The following is a 21,945-nucleotide window of genomic DNA, read 5'->3' as shown; positions in this document are numbered from 1 at the left end:
ACGTGTTTTTTATGAGATTCGAATTTTAATGAACGAATATTAATCGAATGTTTGTTTGTCGAACATTTGTTCAGTGTTCTTATAATAAGAGTTGGTGTTTCTCAAAAATCAGAGTTCATAGCGATGTTAAGAATGAAGCTACGAAATTTGCTAAGAACATCTTGAGAAAAATTTCGTGCTAGAATTATATATCTGGGCGGCCTTTTCTTATAGAATAGGTAGGCGGTCGGGCAAATGGGCCATCTAATGGTAAGTGATCACTACCGCCCATAAACATTGCCACTGTAAGAAATATTAACCATTCCTTACTTTATCCATGTGCTGCCAACCTCGTGAGCTAAGATGTTATATCCCTCGTGTCTGTAGATACACTCAGTTTTGAATATAGAATCATTCTCTGACCTGGTGCTAAACGGAGCAACCGTATTTTCCAGTGTTCAAATTATTTAAAAAAATATAAATTTAGTTATATTAAAAAAGCATAAGTTTAACATTGCTAATATCAACACTATTACGCAAAAAGATGTGTGTTATATACAACAGCAATAACCAAAATCTATTCATTTTTCTATTATGATTACGAAAGTCCAAAAGTGAGGCCTACTTTATAGATATTGGAACTTTTATCACCAGAACATAGAATTGATTTCCTCTATATACAAAGTCACTGGCACTTCTCTTATCCTCATTACCCAAGTTAATAAAGTGTATGAAGTAATATAATAATAAATTACTCAGTGGGCATGGATTCAACACCAGTGAACGAGGAATGCTGTCATAGAATGAAGCATTTAGCTCTGGCATTAAACCGAGCTGAGCAGGCATTGAGGTATTCACTGGAAATAATCGTAAACAGCGCTCCATTGTTTAGTTTAGAATAACTTTAATACCTGACTGCTCTTATAAATAATCTCATCGCTATTTCTACCATCTACGTAAGCAGTGGTATATTTTAGTATGTACATAAATACGACTTCCGACATCATAAATGACGTATATTGTTTAAGCTCAAATTACATGGTGGTTCGAAAAGTCTTCTTATTCTTATTGTTATTATTCGTATCAATAAATTGTGATTCAAATTAGAGAACCATTTGGTTCCTGGGCTGTTTCGCCACCGACCTTGGAAACTGAGATATTATGTCCCTTCTGCCTGTGTCATACCGGCTCAATCATTATTCGAACAAAACTAAGTATTGCTGTTCAGCGGTAGAATATGTGATAAGTTCTTATATCATACAGAATAATTATATATAAAACATATTTTTATTAATTGGTTTTAGTTTTTAATGCATGGTAGAAATCGTCACGTTAGGGAAAACCAGTTTGCCACCTCCAACGATCTTTTCCTCTCTATCCCTCCGTCTCTTTCTATTATATACGGTTTTATATAACACTAGTTGTCGCCCGCGGTTTCGCTGGCGTTTATAAGTTGGTCGTCAGGTGTTAGGTAAGAAAAAGCCTGTCCATCGTTGAGGTTCAAGCTTGGTCTAGTGGTTTGACCGCGAAACGGCAACAGACAAACAAACCAAGTTACTTTAGCATTTATAATATTAGTATAAATTATTTATTTAATAATATTTAATTGTGATCGTTATTTAATATATAATATATAAGAAAAGGATCTTCGTTTATACTGAGTGTGCTACAACACCCCAAGTTTTTTTATATACCTATATTTTAATAATTATTCTTTTTAATACTTTAGCTTTTTAGCCTTTCTGAATTAAAAAACGATATATAACAAAAAAATATAAGTACACAATATCATATATAATAATGTATGATAAAGAATCCATTACAAATAAAGATTGAAATTTAAAGACCATTTAAATGTGTAAAAACCTTTACAGAGCTCTACGACATCGAAAAACAACTTTAAGCTTAAAGAATATGCATATGGGTTTGTATTGATTATTCAGTTAGATTTATAACTCACACTGTCAATAATTTGTTAAAGTCGAAATAGAAAAATGCGAGAAATTCAAAGAATACAATTTATTTATAAAGTGTTCATCCCTTTTAGGTAGGAATGCTAGACATCTGATTTATTATTTATATAGAGAACTTGTTTAAGTTACATTTGTATACCGACCTATGTATCTATAAACAAGGCGCGTAGGTATATGAAAAAATACTCTGTTATTCATTAAATCCGTCCCTTTTATATTATTCTTTAATATCATTAGTTTTACAAATATATAATAAATATAATACTACAATTGAAAAGCATAGGTACTCGTCAAAAACAAACTACTGAAACATTATTTATTATATAATTTAATGGTCTAGACTAAATTTTTCCACGCAGTAATAATATTATTTTACTGAAATAACTTGACTTTCATAAGTTGTTGAAGTCGCAGATGGTATTAAAACAATACGTAACTGTATATCTCTCAGAGTTATAAAATATTATCAAGATAATTTAAGGATATTTTAAGACTGTTAAAAAAGGTAACGAAAAAGCAATATTTCAAATTGTAAAGGTAAATAAAAATTCTAGTGAACTTTCAAGACCATTTAATAGAGGGTTTAAATAAAAAATCTAAAGAGATTTTGTTACTTTATATAACATTTTCAAAAGATTTCGAATCGATAAGGTTTTTAACTACTTACCAAAATAATATTTAAAACTTGCATGCAATGATTGATTGTGCACTTTAACCTCTAAAAGATTAACAAAAATGAGGAATTAAAAGATACCATTTATAAGAATATGTCGATTACGAAACTTCAGAAGTATCTCAACTGTATCAGCAAACAAAACTGATTACAGAATTTGTACAAGAACAAACCGAATCAGGACACGTAGAAGGTGCGTTAGCGGTGGCGGGTAAAAACACAACGGAATGGGGTGGAAATATAGCCATGTGGGGTATTTTGCCAATGTGGCGTGCCGCTCCACCACCTGACACTGTATTGAAACTTCAAAGACCAACACCTTCTGACTGTTGGCCCTTTAGGTGAATAAAATAATACTTTCTTACTCCTAACCTAACCTAACCTAACCGATCTATCTAATCTAAGCGAATAATAAGTTGTAACTTAATAACATCGCATCGAAAAGAAACTTTTTTTTGACAATCTTCAAAAAAGTCAGCTCAATCACCCATACTTAGGTATAGGTAGGTCCTGAAGAGACTGGATGTGTACAATGTATCAATGGTGCGAGACTATTATGGACGCTATGCTTCAGTCGGCTCAGCCTGTAAAAACCACGTGAGTTTTTCCCTCCTCACGCGGCCACCTCGGTCACTCTCTTAATCCCCGTGTGGAATGACCGAGGTAAAAAAGCTATGTCAAAATTATAGTCATATTTCTATCAATTATGTAATATCTTATTCGAATCATAAAATGTTATACTTTTTAATTTTTTATATATCTTTTTAGAGGATCTTATGGCGAAATCATAATAGAAATGCCGGAAAGCTTGCCAATAGTTAAATTAAGTGTGGAACATATTCGACCAGATACTGCACTAAGTGCACCGAAACATTTTATAGTATTTGTAAGTTAATTAAATTTTGCCTTAACCAATGTCATTACTTTTACGAATCTCTACATATCATAAAACGAAGTCCACCGCACAAAAACTATCGTCCAAATTTTCATACGGTTTTCAACAATGACGGAGGTGAGTATGATGAGTCGTAGGGATATTTGATAAGGTTTTGCATAAATGGGCTGAAATATGACGATTGTTGAATTTGTCGGAAAAAAACATACCAACGAAGAACTACTGGCGTGCTCTGCGTGGCGAAAACCGATACTTACATATTTTATTTTCTTATTGTAAAAAGATTGGTGGTTGGATTAACGATCCTTTACGTCACTAATGCGCCACCAATCTTGGGAACTATGATGCAATTTTTTTTATTGATGAGAGCCATGGTAACTACACCTGGCTCTCATTCTTCAAATCAAAGCACACAATACCGAGTATTGCTATTTGGCGGTAAATTAATAATATCTATCCCGATGTAAACTTTCAATGTAAACCCCTATTATGCCCGTACGAAGTCGGGGCGGGTAGCTAGAATTACTATAACTTTAATCATTAACAACCTTTGATCGGAAATCCATAAGCCGACCTCGTATTTTCAGGGTATTTTAGGTGACGGTACATGGATGAAAGCAGCTTTCGGAATCTATGAATACAATAAACCAGCAAAACAATACTTTAATTTAAACAATAGAAACGTTCCGTTTCAACAGATTGTTTTCAGAGTTTTGTCTAACCAAGGAAATATGAAATATACTTGTATATATAGAATTCGCCTTTATACAAGTAGTTATTAATGATTTGCAAATAAATCTGTTTAAAAAGAAAATCAGATGTTTTTTTTTTTTCTAAATGTGAATAAAAATTTGAACCGTATCTATTTAGTAGATATAGGTTGTAATAGAGGCGTTTAAACAAATTCTAAAGAAAATGCTGAGTGGCGATATTAGAGCTTTACCAAATTGGCTACTCCGTCAACTGAGAATCTAACGTGGAATAATATTTAAGAAAGTATTACATACATACTTACTTTAAAATAAATTAAATTCCTAAAAATAAACGGATTTGTTCCATAAAACAATTAAATTCAGATAAGTTTACGTAAACCTCAAATGTTATTAACTAAAATGAAAATAAGTTAACAAAAAGAACAAAGTAAATGAAAAAGTTGATTAATACCAAATGCGGATACTTTAACGTTTGCGACATAATATTTATACATTTTTAACGCAAGAAGTAAGTATTGAAACTCGTGCTAATTATATAAAATTAATTTTAATATTATGTTCATTAATTTCCATGTGAACAATTGTTGTATATTGATTTGGTAAGTTAATTTATGTATAATTTATTTTAGTTGCCCTTTTGACGCCAAAAAGGGAGTCACTGTTTCTTTTTCTTTACGATAAAGTGCGTTTGTAAAATGTGTAGGACAATTAATCAGTAGTTTTGATTTTTTTGGAGATTCGAGTTCTAAATCCATTGGAAGCGTAATTAACAGTTCTTGCTATAACTTATTAGTTTCTAAATCTTGTAATTTGTTTGTAACTAGCTGATAAAGCCTGACTTTGAGGTCTGGTCTTCGATTTTGTCGGACTGATGATAATGGTCAATCAATTTGTAACTAAATAAACAAGACTTGAGGATTCTGAACGATGAATCACCACTGGTTTATTATTAACATTAAGAAGCCATGCCCATTAGAAATCTAGCCGAATATCACAAAGACGGGCGCAAGTGAGTTCAATGCGCTTTCACATCTTAACCGATCATGAAAGGCCTACCAGAGATGGACAAGGCTCGATAAAATAAATATTTTTTAAGAGTGAGCGTGCGGGTCATTTCTTACATCCTCAAAATGGAACTGATGAGATTTTGTGCAGGTGACATGTATGTGGAAAATGGAATAATTTGCAGCTTTTAACAGTGTTTTTATTGTAACTTACTTATGTAATTGCGTCGAGCCTAGGGTTGTAAATTTTACGAATCCTATATTTTAGGTTATTTTATTCTAAAAAAAGTATAGATGCCTTAAAAAACTTGTCTAGAGTGACGCATAACAAAAGAACAAAAATGATCGTATCAACTTTATTGTGTGCGTTAGTGTTGCATATCTATCCAATATCGATAGACTATCGATAGTTAAGGTGTTAGCGATAGTACGTGTAATTAGTCTATTCCAATCGAAGAAGGCATCAAGAACCTCAAGAAATAAGAAACCTCAGATTTCCGTAATCAATGCAGAATGGTAATAACTCAGTTATATTATGCAGTTCTTGATTAATATATCTTTTACTTATATCCACTTTAATTGTATTTCCAAAGTTCAGACACCAGTTTTGTCTAAGTTTTCAATAGGCCTTTTTCTCGCAAATCCATAATGAATATCATAGATTATTATTGAAGCTCTCGACCAATTATATCGCGACAAATGCATGTAAAAATGTTAAGAATTTATTTATATTTCAAAAATAAGAATTAAAAACACCTTATCTACAAAAATATTTAAGAAAATATGTCTCGTATAGAATTGAAAAAGAAAAACAATATAAAAAAATGGGGATGGCAACAGACAGCATTATAAAACACAATGACTATAAAATCATATATGAACAAACCATTATGAAGATTGCAGGGTTTTTATACAAAATACCAGAAAATGTAAAAAATAATACTAGATCTCATATTTTGAAGTATTTAATTTGAACAATTTCAAGCCCATTGTTTTTATGTAGCACTCCAGTCTTGAGAGGAACCTCCCCATGATGGAGTTGCAGCTGGAACAGGTGCAGCCACAGTTGTGCCCCACTCTTCTTGGACCTAAAAATATATATTAATTAGAAACAATAAAAATGGAAACCGCTTAACAAAAATTATCAATTACATAATTAAAACAAAAAAAAACATTCTTATTTGATATTGCTAATTATTTTTAATGTTTCTTATACAATCTTTCTGAAACAGATATCCACCTTTGTCGCAAAAACAGTCAATTCACTTTTATCTCAACTGATGATATTAACAGTAGTCAACATACTTGAGTAGCCCAATCTTCCTGAGCAGCAGGAGCGCCGAAGGTTGTAGCAGCAGCAGCAGCCGCGGTAGTAGCAGCAGCGGCGGTGGCAGGTGGTGCAGCATCCTCGGTCCAAGATGGGACGGGAACTTCGGGCTCATTCCATTCCTCGTGCACAGGTGCAGGCACTTCAGGCTTGGCAGTAACAACAGCCTGAAATTTATATGAATATATAAAATTTTCTCTAATAAGATATCCACTTTTTTGATAAAATAGTCAACTTATTTATTATACATTGTATTTTATTTTTTAGTTGTAGAATATTTGGTTTAAAAGAATAATTTACATTATAAAAACAAATAAATAATAAACCTACATATAAAAAATAATATTTTTTTTATAATATAATGAGATATACAGTAACAAAATACTTTAAACCAAAACACCCAGTTTAAACTCACCTGTTCTTTGGCTTGTTGCTCTTCCTTCTCACTTTCTTCAGGATCTCTGTAGAAGAACAGGTCAACTACAACATCCCAACGCTGGTCACGTGCAAGAACACCTCGTAGGCGCAGAACTTCACGGGCAAGAAGCCACCACATTAACCCAATGGAGTGGGATGACTGAAATATTTAAATTTTTTAGAATTGACATAGCTATTGTTTATGTAGCTAAACAAAATTAAAATAAAAGTTTAAAACACATTTTAAGAAACCAATTTCACAATAATGTCGCTTCCTAAACTTTTTTCCACAAATATAATCACAACACTTGCATGTATGAACATCTGGTCCTATGAAGACTTATTGTTATAATTTGTATATTACAGGTTTAATATTTTAAAAAGTATTGTAGCATTCATTACCTTGGTGTTGCATGGAATAGCAATGTCCACAAATCTGAGTGGTGAATCAGTATTGCACAGAGCAATTACTGGAATGTTAACGTAGGAAGCTTCAGTGATTGGTTGATGATCTTGTGCAGGGTCCAGAACAATCAAGAGACGAGGCTCTCTGAATGCAGCTTGAATCTGAAAAAGTTCTTTTATTTATATACTCTTTTAAAAACATGGTAGGAAACTTTTAAGCTTTATAAATATTCAGAAAAATATATAATCACACTGCATTGTAATACAGTCAGTGGTTCCTTAGTTAAATTTATCATCATTATATTTAAAAAAATAGTACATTTAATGAAATAATTACTTGAATCATATTGATTACTTATTTAATAATTTCTAACCTGGTTAGTGAAGGCACCGGGTGTGAATCGACCAGCGATAGGAGTAGCGCCAGTGTGTGCGGCGAACTTAAGCACGGCACGTTGACCAAAAGGACGTGAAGAGATAACGAACACATCGGCTGGGTTCTCAATAGCGACAACTGCACGTGCAGCTAACACAAGCTTCTCCCATGTGCGACGCAAGTTGATCACGTGAGTGCCATCAGCTCGGCGCTTGTAAACGTAAGTTTCCATCTAAAAACATTACAAAGTTTCACAAACCGTAGTTTGAATGTCTAAATAAATAAACTGTACAAAAGCGTCAGTTGGGAGAATAGTTCAACATAATGTTCAGTAATAAAATGGAACGGATTCTATTATCATCACGGTCTATCTACTTAATACTATGGTGTATTTATTGTATACTAACCATGAAAATGTAAACTAACCTGAAAGTTGACATTCTCAGACCCAAGATGGGTGGTTGCCGCCAACATTTTGGTGACATCTTCCTCGTTGAGGGCCAACACGTCTAATCCTCCCGACATCGTTGCGTTTATTAGAGTAACGACTAAACCTGTAAAATAAATGATAACATGGATACTTGTACGAAGCCGCAGATATTTACAGCAGCCGATATTTTAAATTGAAATAGTAAATAAAGACAAAAATTTATTACATTTTAACTAAAATTTGAAAAGAACTTCTCATTTCGTCTTTTATCTTAAAATAACCATGTATGATTATGAAAATATATCGAAATTTAAAATTGTAACTTACGCGTGTAATGCCACTGGGAGACAATTGGACATAAAAGACCTGTCAAATTTGACAGTACCCTAAATAAGCTTTTAGTGTTACTAGCTCGAAATGTTTATATTTTTTTTCTGACCATCTTATTAATGGCGGGCATCGGTATTTATTGTAAAATAATTTTTGGCTTTTATTTTTTGGTACTGAATATGTAAATTACTCTTTTTATAATTTCATGCAGTTTGAACTTTGTACATTCAATCCAGTTATTGTTGTATCATTCATAATCTACTGAATAATAACTGAATAATCTCTACCCTATCATCTGCTAAATTACTACGAATTTATTATTGTATCTTTTTCAGAAATCACGATAAAATTGCCAATTAATTTAGGAAACACTTATGCATTAAAATATTATTAAACAATTATTTCCGTTTACATAGTATTATTTCAATTTATACTAATAGTTTTAAAAATATAGCAAATTATTTTTGTAAGCGCATGAAAATATTAGAAACCTTTGGTATTAATGCCAACACCACCTTTTAGTACTTTCAAAGACTGCATACTATCTACTATTACTACTACACTTGAACTCCTGTTATTTAAGCAAAGTTTTATTTTACTTTATTTTAAATATACTTTTGTTTAAATTAGTTTTGCTTTAAAATTAACATAATTATTTATAGATTACAATTAATTTTATTTAAAAAAACAAATTATTATATTTGTTGACATTGGCAGCACCAGAAATTATGTGCATAGAAATGTGTGTGAAATTGTGAATGACTTATGTGTAGCCCGAGATCGGATAAAATAGTTTCACTTATTTGCACGTAATAAAAATAGTTTTTGTACTTTTTTAATAAACAATACATGCATTATGATTACTTTACTGTCTTGACCATAAGTGCTACTATAAATTTGCATACTTTGTGAGTTATTTCGGTGATCAGTGACATTAGAGTGAAGTGCCTAATTTGAACATGGAGGCTGTAGCAAAACACGATTTCACTGCAACTGCTGATGATGAACTCAGTTTTAAGAAGAACCAAGTCCTTAAAGTAAGTGTCCAGTTAGCTGATTCCAATTTGAACAAATTTTATTCTCATTGGTGACAGGTTCCTTCTAGAATTTTTGTTATTGCAGATACTTAACATGGAGGACGATATGAATTGGTATAGGGCTGAATTGGATGGCAAAGAAGGTCTTATACCTAGTAACTATATTCAAATGAAAAGTCATAGGTAAGCCTTAATTTTATACACGTTAATAGAGTACAAGTATTCAAAGCACGAAAATTGTAACAAATGTCAGTTCAGGTTAACATTTAGTTTATAAACATATTTTCCTGTTTTTAATGTAATTTTCACTAATTATAAAACTGGGTCATTAGTTATGTGTACCCTTTTTTAAGTTTTTATGACTTAACTAAATGCATTTCTATAAAATACTTAAAAGAACATAATAAAGCTTAATACACTTAAATTTAGACTGAACTTGTTAGACAATTATTCTGAATGTTAATTTAGATAAAAGTGTAATTATAAATTATAACTATGATAGATATCATCATTAATTATTATATTGCAGTTGGTATTATGGTAGAATCACAAGAGCAGATGCCGAAAAATTGTTAGCAAATAAACCAGAAGGAGGTTTTCTCATTAGGATCAGTGAATCTAGCCCTGGTGACTTCTCCTTATCAGTGAAGTAAGTGAATATTATTATGAATATTTTTATTTACTTATAATCCTTACTTAGATTTTAACTACAGTATAATCTGACAAAATTCTCAATCTTTACTTTTAAATTAATATTTGTATATATTTATAGCCAAAATTTATTCAGACATTTACATTTGCCTTTTTATGGTTATAAGTCCTGCTTACAGCTTCTAAATAAATTCCAATGGAAATCAAATATCAAAGATTGTTTGAAAAATGAGTATGTCAAATATTAAATTAAAATGTCAATTAAAATATCAAGTTTCAATTGTAAGAAATATTGATTTTTATATTTTATTGATATACCAATGTAACATTGTATGAAGTTAATATTATGCATATTATCTTGTTCTATTACAACAAAAATCTATTATCAAACACTACTAAAAATACTAAGTACTTGAAATGAAGTTTCAATGGGCCACCTGATGGTGAGAGGTCAGTACTGCCCATAAATGTGCCATCAACCTTGGAAATGTGATGTAATATCCCTTGTGCCTGTAACAACACTGGCTTACTCAACTAAGAATAGCTGTTTGGCAGGAGAATATATGATGAGTGGGTGGTACCTACCAAGACAGGCTTCTATGAAGCCTTATGACTATGTAATTGGTTTATATGAATTGATTTATAGTTAAAATTGGAATCAATGTCAATACCACATAATATCCCCCAGTCTGGCCATGACAATGATTTAATACATTATGAATATGATAAAAATGATTAGATTCCATATAAAATAATTGTGAGTGGTTTTATTTTGATTCATGACATAATATCTACTCTAAAATTAGTGTAAATTTATTTTCTTTTTGTTATTATATAGATATAAATTTATCATATCAGAGTTTCTATGATATTGTTATCACTATTTTCATGTTCAATTGTCAATAGTGTGTATATAGAACAATGTAAAGATTTCTTAGAACTATTAATGGCATAATTGTATCACAATAACAAATGAATAATGATACATATCATAGTGATGTGTAATTATATACTTCAGCTTATAATCATATACAGACGTTAGATTCTATATTTATTAAATTTATATACAATTAAACTACCAATAAGGTCTAATGATTAGTTTATAAAGCTTCAGAACCGAAGGTCCTAGATTTAAACGCCCAGTTTGGGAAATAAAAGAGTTATTGGTAAAGGAAGTTGGCACCAATCTCTAGGAGAGTGAAAGAGTATTATGATGCTCTGGCCATGACCAAAATTGGTCAGGAGAACCTCAACATATAACAAAATAATTAAAGTAACAGCCCATGACGTAATTAGTGATAAAATTTGTAATATTTTATGAATATATTATATAACAAATGTTATTCTCTTAGTTTTTGTAGTTTGAAATGAAATTAAATATTCCTTTTTTAAATTTATAAACAAAGACAAAAATAGTAAATTAAAAGTATTAGCCATTATTTTATACATTAATTTTTATATTTATCCAATCGCAGAGGCTCAATAAAACAGCATTTGTATTGTAATGTATGTATCTGTAAAATACTTGGATATTTTTGCCTATATACCTATTAATTTCATAAAAATCAATCTAATTGTTTACATATAGTGGATACATAAACAGATTGTCTGATTTCTGTGACGAAACAAAGTACTACATATTAACCTTTATAAAATCCAATTCTTGTTCCATGATCATTTTTATTGAATAATCTTTAAGTAATAACAGACACAATAAGATATAACTTCCAAGGTTCTTCCAAGGCATCTTAGTGTCCAAGGTTGGTGTCGCATTGGCGATGTAAGAAATATGTAGTTAAAATTTCTTACTGCCGTAATGTCAATGGGCGTTGGAGACTGGAGACCACTTACCATCAGGTGGTCCATTTGCTGGCCACTTACACTATATTAAAATAACAAATTAAATAAATAATTGATAACTTAAGATCACTTACTTATTTTTAATGAAATTATATGTATGGCAATAGTGTAAACCTTCCAACTTTAAATTCGTTCAATCCCAAAATATTTGAAATTAATGACACTTCCTTGCACTTGCACTTCCTTTATTAACATTTTAAGTAATATTAAATTTATAACAGAAGAAATGAAAGTTTGTTTGCATGTTTGTTACGCTGTCAAACCTTAGCTAAGCAACAATCTTCATGAAATTTTGCGTACACGTTGCCAGGAGTACAAAAAATACAGCAAAAAATACAACAATAGACCCCCCCCCCTCCCCCTTACTACCAGAAGATTTTTAACTTTTTATAAAATTGTAGTCATTAAGAATTTTAATATATCGTCTTATTTCAAACTAATGAAATACTTTTATTTGCACACAAGAAATGCCACCCGAGGCTTCTTTATGTGGATATAGGATATGGAAATACGGTGTTTTTACTATCCCTCGGGAACCCATTCAATTCCCAGATTATCAGTGTCTTATATGTTGACCCAACGGCTGAGCTACCTTACCGACTTTTATTAAAACCTATTGAATGGTTTCAGCATTTCGGAAAAACTTCGTCATGTTTTTTAATAAATATTTTTATATACTACATACATAGTCAAAATATAAGTAAGTCACATACAAACAGCGTATGCTTAGTTTAAAACGTTCACTTTTAAAACCAATAAAATATAAATAATAATAACGAAAACTTGTGTATATGCGACTAATAATTTACAAATAGGGTGATCAACCTTATCCTTCTGCAATTCGCTGTCTCACCCAACAATTCTACTGGCGGTTAAATTAGTTAATAAAAAAATTACACTCGTTCTTCAATACGTGACTCATACTTATTTATTGCGGTTTATTTCCTAATCATGACTTTTTCGTAGCCGTTTGTTTCCTTATATATGTTTGAGTTGTATATAATTTTAAAGGCTCAATAATTTTAATTTGGTTTGAAATTTATGGCCAGTCAGCAGAGAGCCAAATATGCAAGAAGCATTACAATGCTCACTGCACTTGCCTTCTCTGATCCCCTTCGGATCTGCAATATGAATATTGTATTCCGATTTGAAGGATTAGTGAGCCAGTGTAACTATGTGCACAAAGAGCATATAACATTTAAATTCCGAAAATTGGTGGCGCATTGGTGATGTACTTCAATGTACTTATATAGGCGATGGTGTCCACTTAGGCCACAACTACCGCCAACCGGAAACTATATAAAAAAAAAGGATTTTTTTCTGTTAGATTACGTTAATAATAGGAAATAATCGATTGAAAAAAATAATAACAATGATATATTATTTGTACAATGGGAGGACAATAAAATATCCCAATTACGAATAATGCATTTATATAATGACCTCTTATAGTTGAAACATCGATCACTTTTCATAGACTAAGTTATTTATTAAAGAAGGAAATGAATTCCCGATATACACATATTACTTATGTAGGTATATTGTGACGACAGATGCGTTAACGTTTTCTTTTTTTAAATATATAGTAACATTTTACATAATCTCTAAAAATGCTATATGTATTAATTAAAATACCATAAAAAGATTATACTTTTCGGGAATTATCTTAATAAATTAAAATCAGCTGTAGTGTTATACATTGTCGTGTGTCAATTTTAAATATATTTGCCCAAAATACATTCTTTATTATTTATTCCTTCCTCTATTTTTATCTAATTGACGTAACCACGTCATACGTGGTCTCTATACCAAGAAATTCTCTGATTATTCGCATTCTCTATTATATTATTTCTCTAGTGAATATTTTCATACAATTTTCTCGGTACACCATTAACCCGTTCTGTATCGCGCTGCGTGAATCAACCTACGTGAGAGCTGAAACCAGTTTTCGTCTATTGCTGATTCATACGTAATTTTGCTCGATTTATATTGAGGCCTTCTATTTTTTTTTTTTATATAAAAAAAATACGTTCAATAGACACGAGGACAGATGTCAAAAAATACTTTCACCTGCCATGTTCATGCTTTGTTTAACATTGAGGTGCCCACACTTGTTTTGTGTTGAGAAAATACAAAGCACGGGAACTTAATTACTCTTATTGGTGTATACTTTTTAATGTCGTGATTATGTTTATATAGATTTATTTAACTTCACCTGCTCGTATGTTTTCAAACATACATATGATTTTTTAAACCAGTTGCACTAAACCGATTGTATTGAAATTTTGCACACACTTTGTGACAGTGACAATACAATCCAGATTATTAGATTATGTATACTTAATTTTATTCGTTTAATTGCATGGATTTAATATAAAGGCTTTTTTTACTTGTTAACTTATTTATTTATTGAAATTTTAAAACAAAATAAATAAGTTAAACAATGTGATGTCTATTGGAAGCATTTGCAACGTTTACACAAATACACAACACTTAACTTAAATTTTTTATTGTGCATGAGAAAATAAAAACAATAGTTGTCGTAACTAAAGTTTACTATGAGTGAATTAGTTTATTTGTATATAGTAATAAATATGTCATGTCGAGGACAACCGCCTCTGAACGAGGGGCACCACGTGGTACACAGCCAGTGTGTCATTTTATTTGAAACGTGTAAATCATTATTTAATGTTTTATACTTAGTCGTAACTTATTAAAAACTATTTTTGAATCTTTGCTTTACTTTCGTATATATTTTAAGCGATATAAAGACAACGACACGAAAGCAAGAAATCGACCGAACCACACGTTCGTATTAGCCTTGATAATAGTAGGGATTTTGATATGACAATGTAAAAAGTTATCTTTAGGTCGTTCGTTACGTAGGTACTATGTACAAAGAATTCCAATATCACTTGTAGGTGTTCCCGAGTACAAAGCGACGTTTTAATGTTATTATTTTAGATCTGCACTCAAATAAATCAAGCTGGATAATCTATTCTCGTTCATCGGTCTGTTGTTCGTATCTACAGTTAGGAATACAGTGGTTCAGACATCTCAATACATTTTTATTTGCAACCTCAGCCTTACAATAAACTATGTTAGCATATAAAACTAAAATTAATACATTATAAAACTTTCAACGTTGTTTATATAAATAAACATAATACCATTAGAGAAATCTCTATAATCAACTTGATCAATAAATTTAAATGAATATTCAATTTAAAATTCATTTCAATAAATTATAAATATTTCTATCTTGAACACGATTTTTAACATAAATCTCGTTAGAAAGACTTGTTGTTTAATAGTTATCTAAGATATCCCGTACTGGCTTCGAAACTGTACAAAAAGGACCTTCATATAAATAATATATTGAAGAACAAACATTTTTTTTAACCAGCGAATTCGCATGACTGACCAAAGTTTCTACAGAGTGATCAATATTTTAGGAACGCACAACTTTTATTTTTTTTATCTATTATAATACATTATGATTTGTTTTTAATTTTTTATTAATGTTTATAAAAACAATACATTTCAACTAACATATTATCTGTTCTACAGATGTCCGGACGGTGTTCAACACTTCAAGGTCCTGCGTGACGCATCTAGCAAGTTTTTTCTATGGGTGGTGAAATTTAACTCGCTGAACGAACTCGTCGATTATCATCGTACGGCATCCGTCAGCCGTCTTCAAGATGTTAAACTTCGAGATGTTGTGCCTGAAGAGGTGAGCAATAATTTACTACATGTACGATTTCCGCCGCGTGGGTTTTCAGCGCGGAGTTTTCATTAAATCAGACTTTCCACTGAAAACTTTAATAGTAATTTTAAAATATTCGTGTGGAGTTTAATATACAGGCATTTTTTAATTGTAATAAAAAATATTTTTAGTAATTAAATTACCTGTCAGTCTTTAAATACTAATATGATTAACTGAAGAATTCCCATACTAAAAATGTGAGGCTTTAAAGAAGTTTGTCAGAAAAAAACTTTTATTATATTTTTTATTTATTTATCTTTCTACTTGTATTCTTGAAATAAATGTTTTATTTCTTGTTGAAACTCTACCATTGACTTGTGTAATAAATATATGTTTTAATATTTATATTTCTAAAAGGGATAATATTACCTTGTGTAAAAATAATGGTAGGATGACTCTCACACTTTCTAGGCTATGTGATTTCAGTCAGTTCCTAATTCCCTTAATATTTAAGAGATAAGTCTGTATTTTAAAGTTCAATTCGTAATTCTTAAAATGGATCAAAGCAATACTTCCGAGCAAACTTGTTGTTCTGTAAAAATTGTATATAATGGAAGATGTGTTTGTTAGATAAAACGAAAGTTTGATTTTTGTATTAAATTTACCCTGACGAAATCATTCTTAGTTTAATTATTTGAATTTCTAAAATATAATCTCATTATTTTAACGTGAGAGTCGTCTACCGTGCGACTGGCTATAGCGCTCAGTGGGGTAGTAAGACAATTATAATGTACAGATAAATAAATACGTTCATATGAAAAAAATATGCTGATCTGGTTTATATGAATACACATTTAAACTATTCGCTGTAATTACGTAATAGTTTCTAGTTAATAGAATTAGTAGTCATTTCGTGTATCTAGAAAAATTACTTCTTTAATATTATAGCTTGGTAGGAAGTTTATCAATCTGAATTTCCGTATATTGTCTAATGACGGTTGTGAGAAAAAATGCGCGAAGCGGATAGACACCGTAAACACTGAACTTAAAATAACTGCAAAATACAACACTAGAAGTCTTGCTTTATAGACAACTAGCGATTCGCCCCGTCTTCGTACGGGTGCAAATTATATGTATATACATATATAATTTATACCATGCAGCATTTTAATCTTAGTTCCGGAGATTACCAAACCTATAAACAAAAAAAAAATTACCTCTTTATAATATTATTAAAGATGAAGTGATATTTGTGTATATGTATATGTATAGACAATAGAACCTCACAATATCAAATATAACAAAAGGTGACCAGTGAAATTAAATCTAGAATTTGTTTCTGTTATTATAAGAAATCGAAACGATTTTATATTTTAAAATTATGATATCACAAAACTTATTAAATTGAATACCTATCATAACTGACAAAATTATATTATAATTTATTATCAAAATGTCGAAAAATATAAAACTAAGACATCCTTGAGATATCGAGACATTTGTAATAATAACTACTATCTAACGTGCTAAGTATGAATGAGCATGGGAGATATTCGTCGTCACAGCGTAATTATGTTCAATCGGAATAGTTGATTCGTTATGTCAGCCACACCTACCCGCTGGGCGCTAACCTAATATAAAATGCGACAGACAATTATAATTTTAGCTCTCGTCTAAATATTCTATAACAGCAAGACCCTGTGCTCTTCTGGGCTCGTCGGCCTTATTTCATTCGTCACGTAATGGTCAATCAACTATAATTATACTTTCCGCCCTATTACTAAAAAAACCTTTCATAATAATTTGTCGATATTAATTAATCTAATGGACTAACGAGACATTATTTTATACTTTCGACACAATTGTTTTAATATTATATTAAACGAAATTCGAATGATACGAATGCGAGGCGCGTCGCTCGTTCTAAACTTAACATTCTGCGAAACTATGAGAAAGTGCTAAATCGAATCTTACATTATATATATTATAATAAATTCTCAAGGAACTCGTTTAATTGTTATTTAGACATGTGTTTAATATATTATATTTTATTACTATTTATTAGTTCCCGTTATACAATAGCCAGCGATGTGTTAATTCTAAAATGTCTGAAAAGGTCTAGCGGTCGAATTTCCCTGGTTCAATACATTAGCGTGATAACGGAGCGTGTAAATATTGTGGCATGACCCTGATAAAGAAACGAAAATAACTCGGTCAGAATGTAGGCATGTATTTCTATAATCTCTAGTTACTGAGCAATAGTCGTAGTAAACCGAGAACCGCGGCGATCGAATACAAATTGTCCGATCATGTGTGTCTCTATTTATAGCAATTGTTGCAGAGATCACGTAGTTGCGGTTTCCGAGATGATGCATTATATTTTTTTTATACCATTAAATCTTATAAAATTGCTATTCTAAATTTGAAGTATAACGGTTATCGAAATATAAATATTTACGTCGTACGGTTTTTTTCGAAAATTTAAATACTGGAACTAGAAATTAATTTGAGGAGAAAGTATGTATGTAGTTCCATTTTTAAAATTTTCTTTTTAAATTGTATGCATACTAAAATTCTAGCTACGAATAGATCACGCTTACATACACTAGTAAATCAAATGTTACATGCGCAAAAATACTTACGGCTTTACCTATAAATGTTGTCTAGGGGGTGATTTGTTAAACAGTGTTCTGTCTTCTTCTTTCGAATGTTAAATCAATGATGAGTAAGAGAGAAATGAGTGTTTATCAAAACCCTATTCAAACAATGTTTATAAGTAAGAGCGATAAAGTTTTAATTACATGGCTTGTAACTATGACAAAACACGATGAGACATTAACGATAGTTGGAATTAAATATTTATCCTATTATCTACTGAAGTTGAAATTATAAACGCAAAGATGCTATGAGAGATTAAATTCATGTGCACCAAAAATAATAGCCATAATTTCATAGTGAAGGCTGTTAATTCATTCACATGATTATCTTTTTTATTAGTTAATTAAATGTTGCCTACGTTTAGTCAAAGAATTTGTTATATGATTATAAAAGGTAGTATTTAATTTAATTTCCTTAAATTTAAGCAATTACTGTATATATTCTTCTCTTTGATTTTTATTTAATTTTATGTCGATTACAAATATTATCAAATGTATTTAATAAACGCCAAAACATTTATAAAGTTCTTATAATACAGTTATTATTCACCACAATAATAAAAATATAAACAATAATAACAAGAAATTATTTATGTGATTCCATAATATTAAAATTTCTGTCGAAAGGAATTGATAAAGATATTTACGTTTAACATTTACAGATGCTGGTCCAAGCTCTGTACGACTTCACTCCACAAGAGGCGGGCGAGCTGGAGTTCAGGCGCGGTGACGTCATCACGGTCACTGACCGCTCCGACCAGCACTGGTGGCAGGTGTGTTAATATTCATCATGTATTACCATTAATATAGAAAATTAATTCAATAGATACAATATAATCTGAAAATGCGAGAATATCACGATAGTATGAGGTAGTGTCGTATGAAATGTATCATGGTAGGCATTTCTGTATTAAGTAATTATAAAACGTTTTATTAAGAACAAGCTGTGTCCCGCGGTTATACCCGCATTAAATTTGTATTATACCATTTAAAACCTAATAATAATAACAGAGGAAAAATAATGATTTTTATACCACGGAAATTTCAAAACATCCTGAAAATAGTTTTAGTGATTAATATTATATTTACATACTCAATAAATTTAAGAATTCGTTAAAATAAATGAGTCTTCATACTTCATATTTTGAAGTTGTGATTAATTTTGACAGACTAAACTGATTTTGATGAAATAAAAACTAAATAGTGCCGTGAAATGGAGGGAGGTATTACCTTATACGATACGTTATGCGAATTTTTAAACTTTTTGGAGGTATCCGCCCGATAACCAGACAAAATTAAAATGAGTGGTGATTTTGGTTTTGAGAGATAGTTGATTAAATTCCGTGTATTTAATAAATAAACATATGAGAACGAAAATAAAAATATATATATAATATTTAAATGAATCAGTGTCAACAAAACAAATAACAATTGAATTATAAGCTTCAATTAGAGAACGTAGTTTTACGAATATTGGAAAGGTCAAATCGCCTGGAAATATATGAATTGAATGGGTGTGTTAGATACTTGGCGGTTTGTCACTATGCGGCTCGTGACGGCGATAACATTTTTAACTATACCTAATACATAGATAGTTCAGTACATTTTTATCCTCTATATGTTGTGTAGAAGCGTTTGACGAGCTTTATTGTTATAAAAATTGTAATAAGAAATAGAATAAATGAGCAAATTTTTAATAATGATTACGCTCATCGATCATTGAGCGAATTTTGGTTTTTAAGCATGGAAAACTATTGTGTATGTGTGAGCACTTGCCTATGCTTTAATAATCAAATTATATAACTTTGTGTTCAATGTTCCAGGGTGAGATAGCACACCGTCGTGGACTGTTCCCGGCGTCGTACGTGACCGCCTACCACTCATAGTGCCCGCCAGCTTGCCTCCGCTCGACCGACGCGAGCCAACCCTCCTGCGACCCCTCGCCCCCCGCGCACTCCACACGCACTCCCCCCCACGCCCCGCCACTCCCCGCACGAACCCACAGCAGGTAAATCATCCTCCTGCGCCAGGAACCGAGGCACGCAGTCGAGTTGTCGACACAATGGGTCTAAGTTTCGAGTGTTTTATGGTGCTTTTTGTCATACAGCTATTTTGATATTACGGTTTGAATGAACACGTTGTTCGGCGCGGCCCGCCCGCGGCGCGATCGCGGCTCGATCGCGAAGTTTGTTTTACCAGTACAAAACTTCCCCGTTACTCTCCCATCGTTTCCTCATTATTGTGACGAATTTATTTTCTTTACTAATCGTGACAATTCGCCGGATGAACGTGTATTTCGTCCGATTAAACGTGCCAGAATGTTATTTTAGAGGTTTTTTTTAATATATGCTTAGTAATAAATATATGAAAGGGATCAATCAAAGATCAGATATCGATATCGCTGATATTCCCTTATAATAGATTTCAAATTAATGTGATTTTTAAAGTATGAACATTATTTATCCCTTGTTAGTTATAATGCTCATTTTTTAAATATTTACCATTTTATTTGTTAGTTAAGTGATAGTTTTAAGTTCGTTTGGTTTTATAATTTCGTAACCAATACAAGTATATAATCTGGTACGGTAGACATATTATAAGATATCCATATAAATCGTAGCGTCCTCTAAAGCTTAGTGCTCCTAGACGTAGGCTCAGATTTGTGTTGCGCACAAAACGGTAAACGCATTGTATGCCTGCAATCGTTTTTATACTGACGATGTTTGGTTGATTGGACGAATGTACAGCGAGGTGTTTTAGATCAATATTTACTATCCATGTATTTTTTAAATATTACATTGTGCTTATAACAAAAATGCTTTTGATGTGTTTATTTGAATGGAATTCGTTACCCGTTTTAGTGTTTTACAAAGTAATTAATAAAAAACGATTCGTATAATTGAAGCGATTAATCTAAAGTAATGTAAGGACGGTGTAGTTGTAAGGCTACAGACACTGAACGTTCGTTCGTACGTACTCGCTACGTAGCGGTCCGCAGTGGTCCGCAGCGGTCCGCAGCACCGCCGACGCACCCGAGTGTCAGTGTACTTAGTTAGCGTTTAACGATATAGTCAAGAATTTGAAATTAAACTCGAGTGCTCGTTAATTCAATTTAAATATTTATTTTTGTTATTGTAACCGAAAATTGCTATATTTATCGAAACGTAATAAGATTTTACTAGTAATCGTGACGTAATTCATCAACGCAATATCCCTAATATTGATAAATTTTAACGGAATGTAACTTTGAGCGAAGCATTTAACTGTGTGTATTATAGAATAAGTTTGGTATCGCAACGCACATGTGATGTTCACGATCACCTGTGCTTCTCGCTGTGACAGTAAGCGTATGAAGGCATGTCTTATTGAAATGGAAGTGCTAATCTATAATAATCAAATATTTAAAATAGTTAAGTTATGATTCTCCAATATTGTGGAAGATGTATAATATTTTTTACTAATAAATTTAATATTGTACATTCGGAGTTTTACTTCCCTTAATTTTCCCT

The 21,945-nt window shown here is 31.3% G+C and overlaps 3 protein-coding genes across 3 annotated transcripts; 2 read left to right on the top strand and 1 right to left on the bottom strand.

Annotated features, from left to right (window-relative positions):
• The first annotated feature begins 743 nt into the window (after positions 1-743).
• LOC113395123 (sperm-associated antigen 4 protein-like) lies at positions 744-4,302 on the top strand. Its single transcript, XM_026632682.2, has 5 exons — positions 744-829; positions 1,854-1,903; positions 2,780-2,966; positions 3,394-3,511; positions 4,108-4,302. Exons 1-5 carry the CDS (start codon positions 744-746, stop codon positions 4,300-4,302), a joined length of 636 nt encoding a protein of 211 aa, XP_026488467.2.
• A 1,884-nt stretch (positions 4,303-6,186) lies between these two features.
• LOC113395148 (small ribosomal subunit protein uS2) lies at positions 6,187-8,618 on the bottom strand. Its single transcript, XM_026632705.2, has 7 exons — positions 8,520-8,618; positions 8,189-8,316; positions 7,761-7,994; positions 7,384-7,548; positions 6,980-7,141; positions 6,543-6,731; positions 6,187-6,325 (listed from the first exon to the last, which is right to left on the bottom strand). The coding sequence occupies exons 2-7, from the start codon at positions 8,285-8,287 to the stop codon at positions 6,233-6,235; spliced, it is 942 nt and encodes a 313-aa protein (XP_026488490.1). The 5' UTR covers positions 8,288-8,316; positions 8,520-8,618; the 3' UTR covers positions 6,187-6,232.
• A 607-nt stretch (positions 8,619-9,225) lies between these two features.
• LOC113395150 (growth factor receptor-bound protein 2) lies at positions 9,226-21,913 on the top strand. The gene is made up of 6 exons (XM_026632707.2): positions 9,226-9,559; positions 9,645-9,742; positions 10,089-10,208; positions 15,641-15,806; positions 19,099-19,209; positions 20,260-21,913. Exons 1-6 carry the CDS (start codon positions 9,482-9,484, stop codon positions 20,320-20,322), a joined length of 636 nt encoding a protein of 211 aa, XP_026488492.1. The 5' UTR covers positions 9,226-9,481; the 3' UTR covers positions 20,323-21,913.
• The last annotated feature ends 32 nt before the right edge of the window (positions 21,914-21,945 follow it).

This window comes from Vanessa tameamea, chromosome 9 (genome assembly GCF_037043105.1).
Source record: "Vanessa tameamea isolate UH-Manoa-2023 chromosome 9, ilVanTame1 primary haplotype, whole genome shotgun sequence".
NCBI lineage: Eukaryota > Metazoa > Arthropoda > Insecta > Lepidoptera > Nymphalidae > Vanessa > Vanessa tameamea.
This window is presented reverse-complemented; position numbering and strand designations above follow the sequence as displayed.

What these genes read in the sequence shown, in the direction of transcription:
- LOC113395150 (XM_026632707.2), top strand. Translation starts at nt 9,482, where the DNA reads ATGGAGGCTGTAGCAAAACACGATTTCACTGCAACTGCTGATGATGAA. An exon ending in GACTTCTCCTTATCAGTGAA is followed by an intron (nt 10,209 to 15,640) that starts GTAAGTGAATAT and finishes TCTGTTCTACAG; the next exon opens with ATGTCCGGACGGTGTTCAAC. An exon ending in GAGATGTTGTGCCTGAAGAG is followed by an intron (nt 15,807 to 19,098) that starts GTGAGCAATAAT and finishes TAACATTTACAG; the next exon opens with ATGCTGGTCCAAGCTCTGTA.
- LOC113395148 (XM_026632705.2), bottom strand. Translation starts at nt 8,287, where the DNA reads ATGTCGGGAGGATTAGACGTGTTGGCCCTCAACGAGGAAGATGTCACC. An exon ending in CTGAGAATGTCAACTTTCAG is followed by an intron (nt 7,995 to 8,188) that starts GTTAGTTTACAT and finishes TAATGTTTTTAG; the next exon opens with ATGGAAACTTACGTTTACAA. An exon ending in CCGGTGCCTTCACTAACCAG is followed by an intron (nt 7,549 to 7,760) that starts GTTAGAAATTAT and finishes GAACTTTTTCAG; the next exon opens with ATTCAAGCTGCATTCAGAGA.
- LOC113395123 (XM_026632682.2), top strand. Translation starts at nt 744, where the DNA reads ATGGATTCAACACCAGTGAACGAGGAATGCTGTCATAGAATGAAGCAT. An exon ending in CGAGCTGAGCAGGCATTGAG is followed by an intron (nt 830 to 1,853) that starts GTATTCACTGGA and finishes AAACCTTTACAG; the next exon opens with AGCTCTACGACATCGAAAAA. An exon ending in TCTGACTGTTGGCCCTTTAG is followed by an intron (nt 2,967 to 3,393) that starts GTGAATAAAATA and finishes ATATCTTTTTAG; the next exon opens with AGGATCTTATGGCGAAATCA.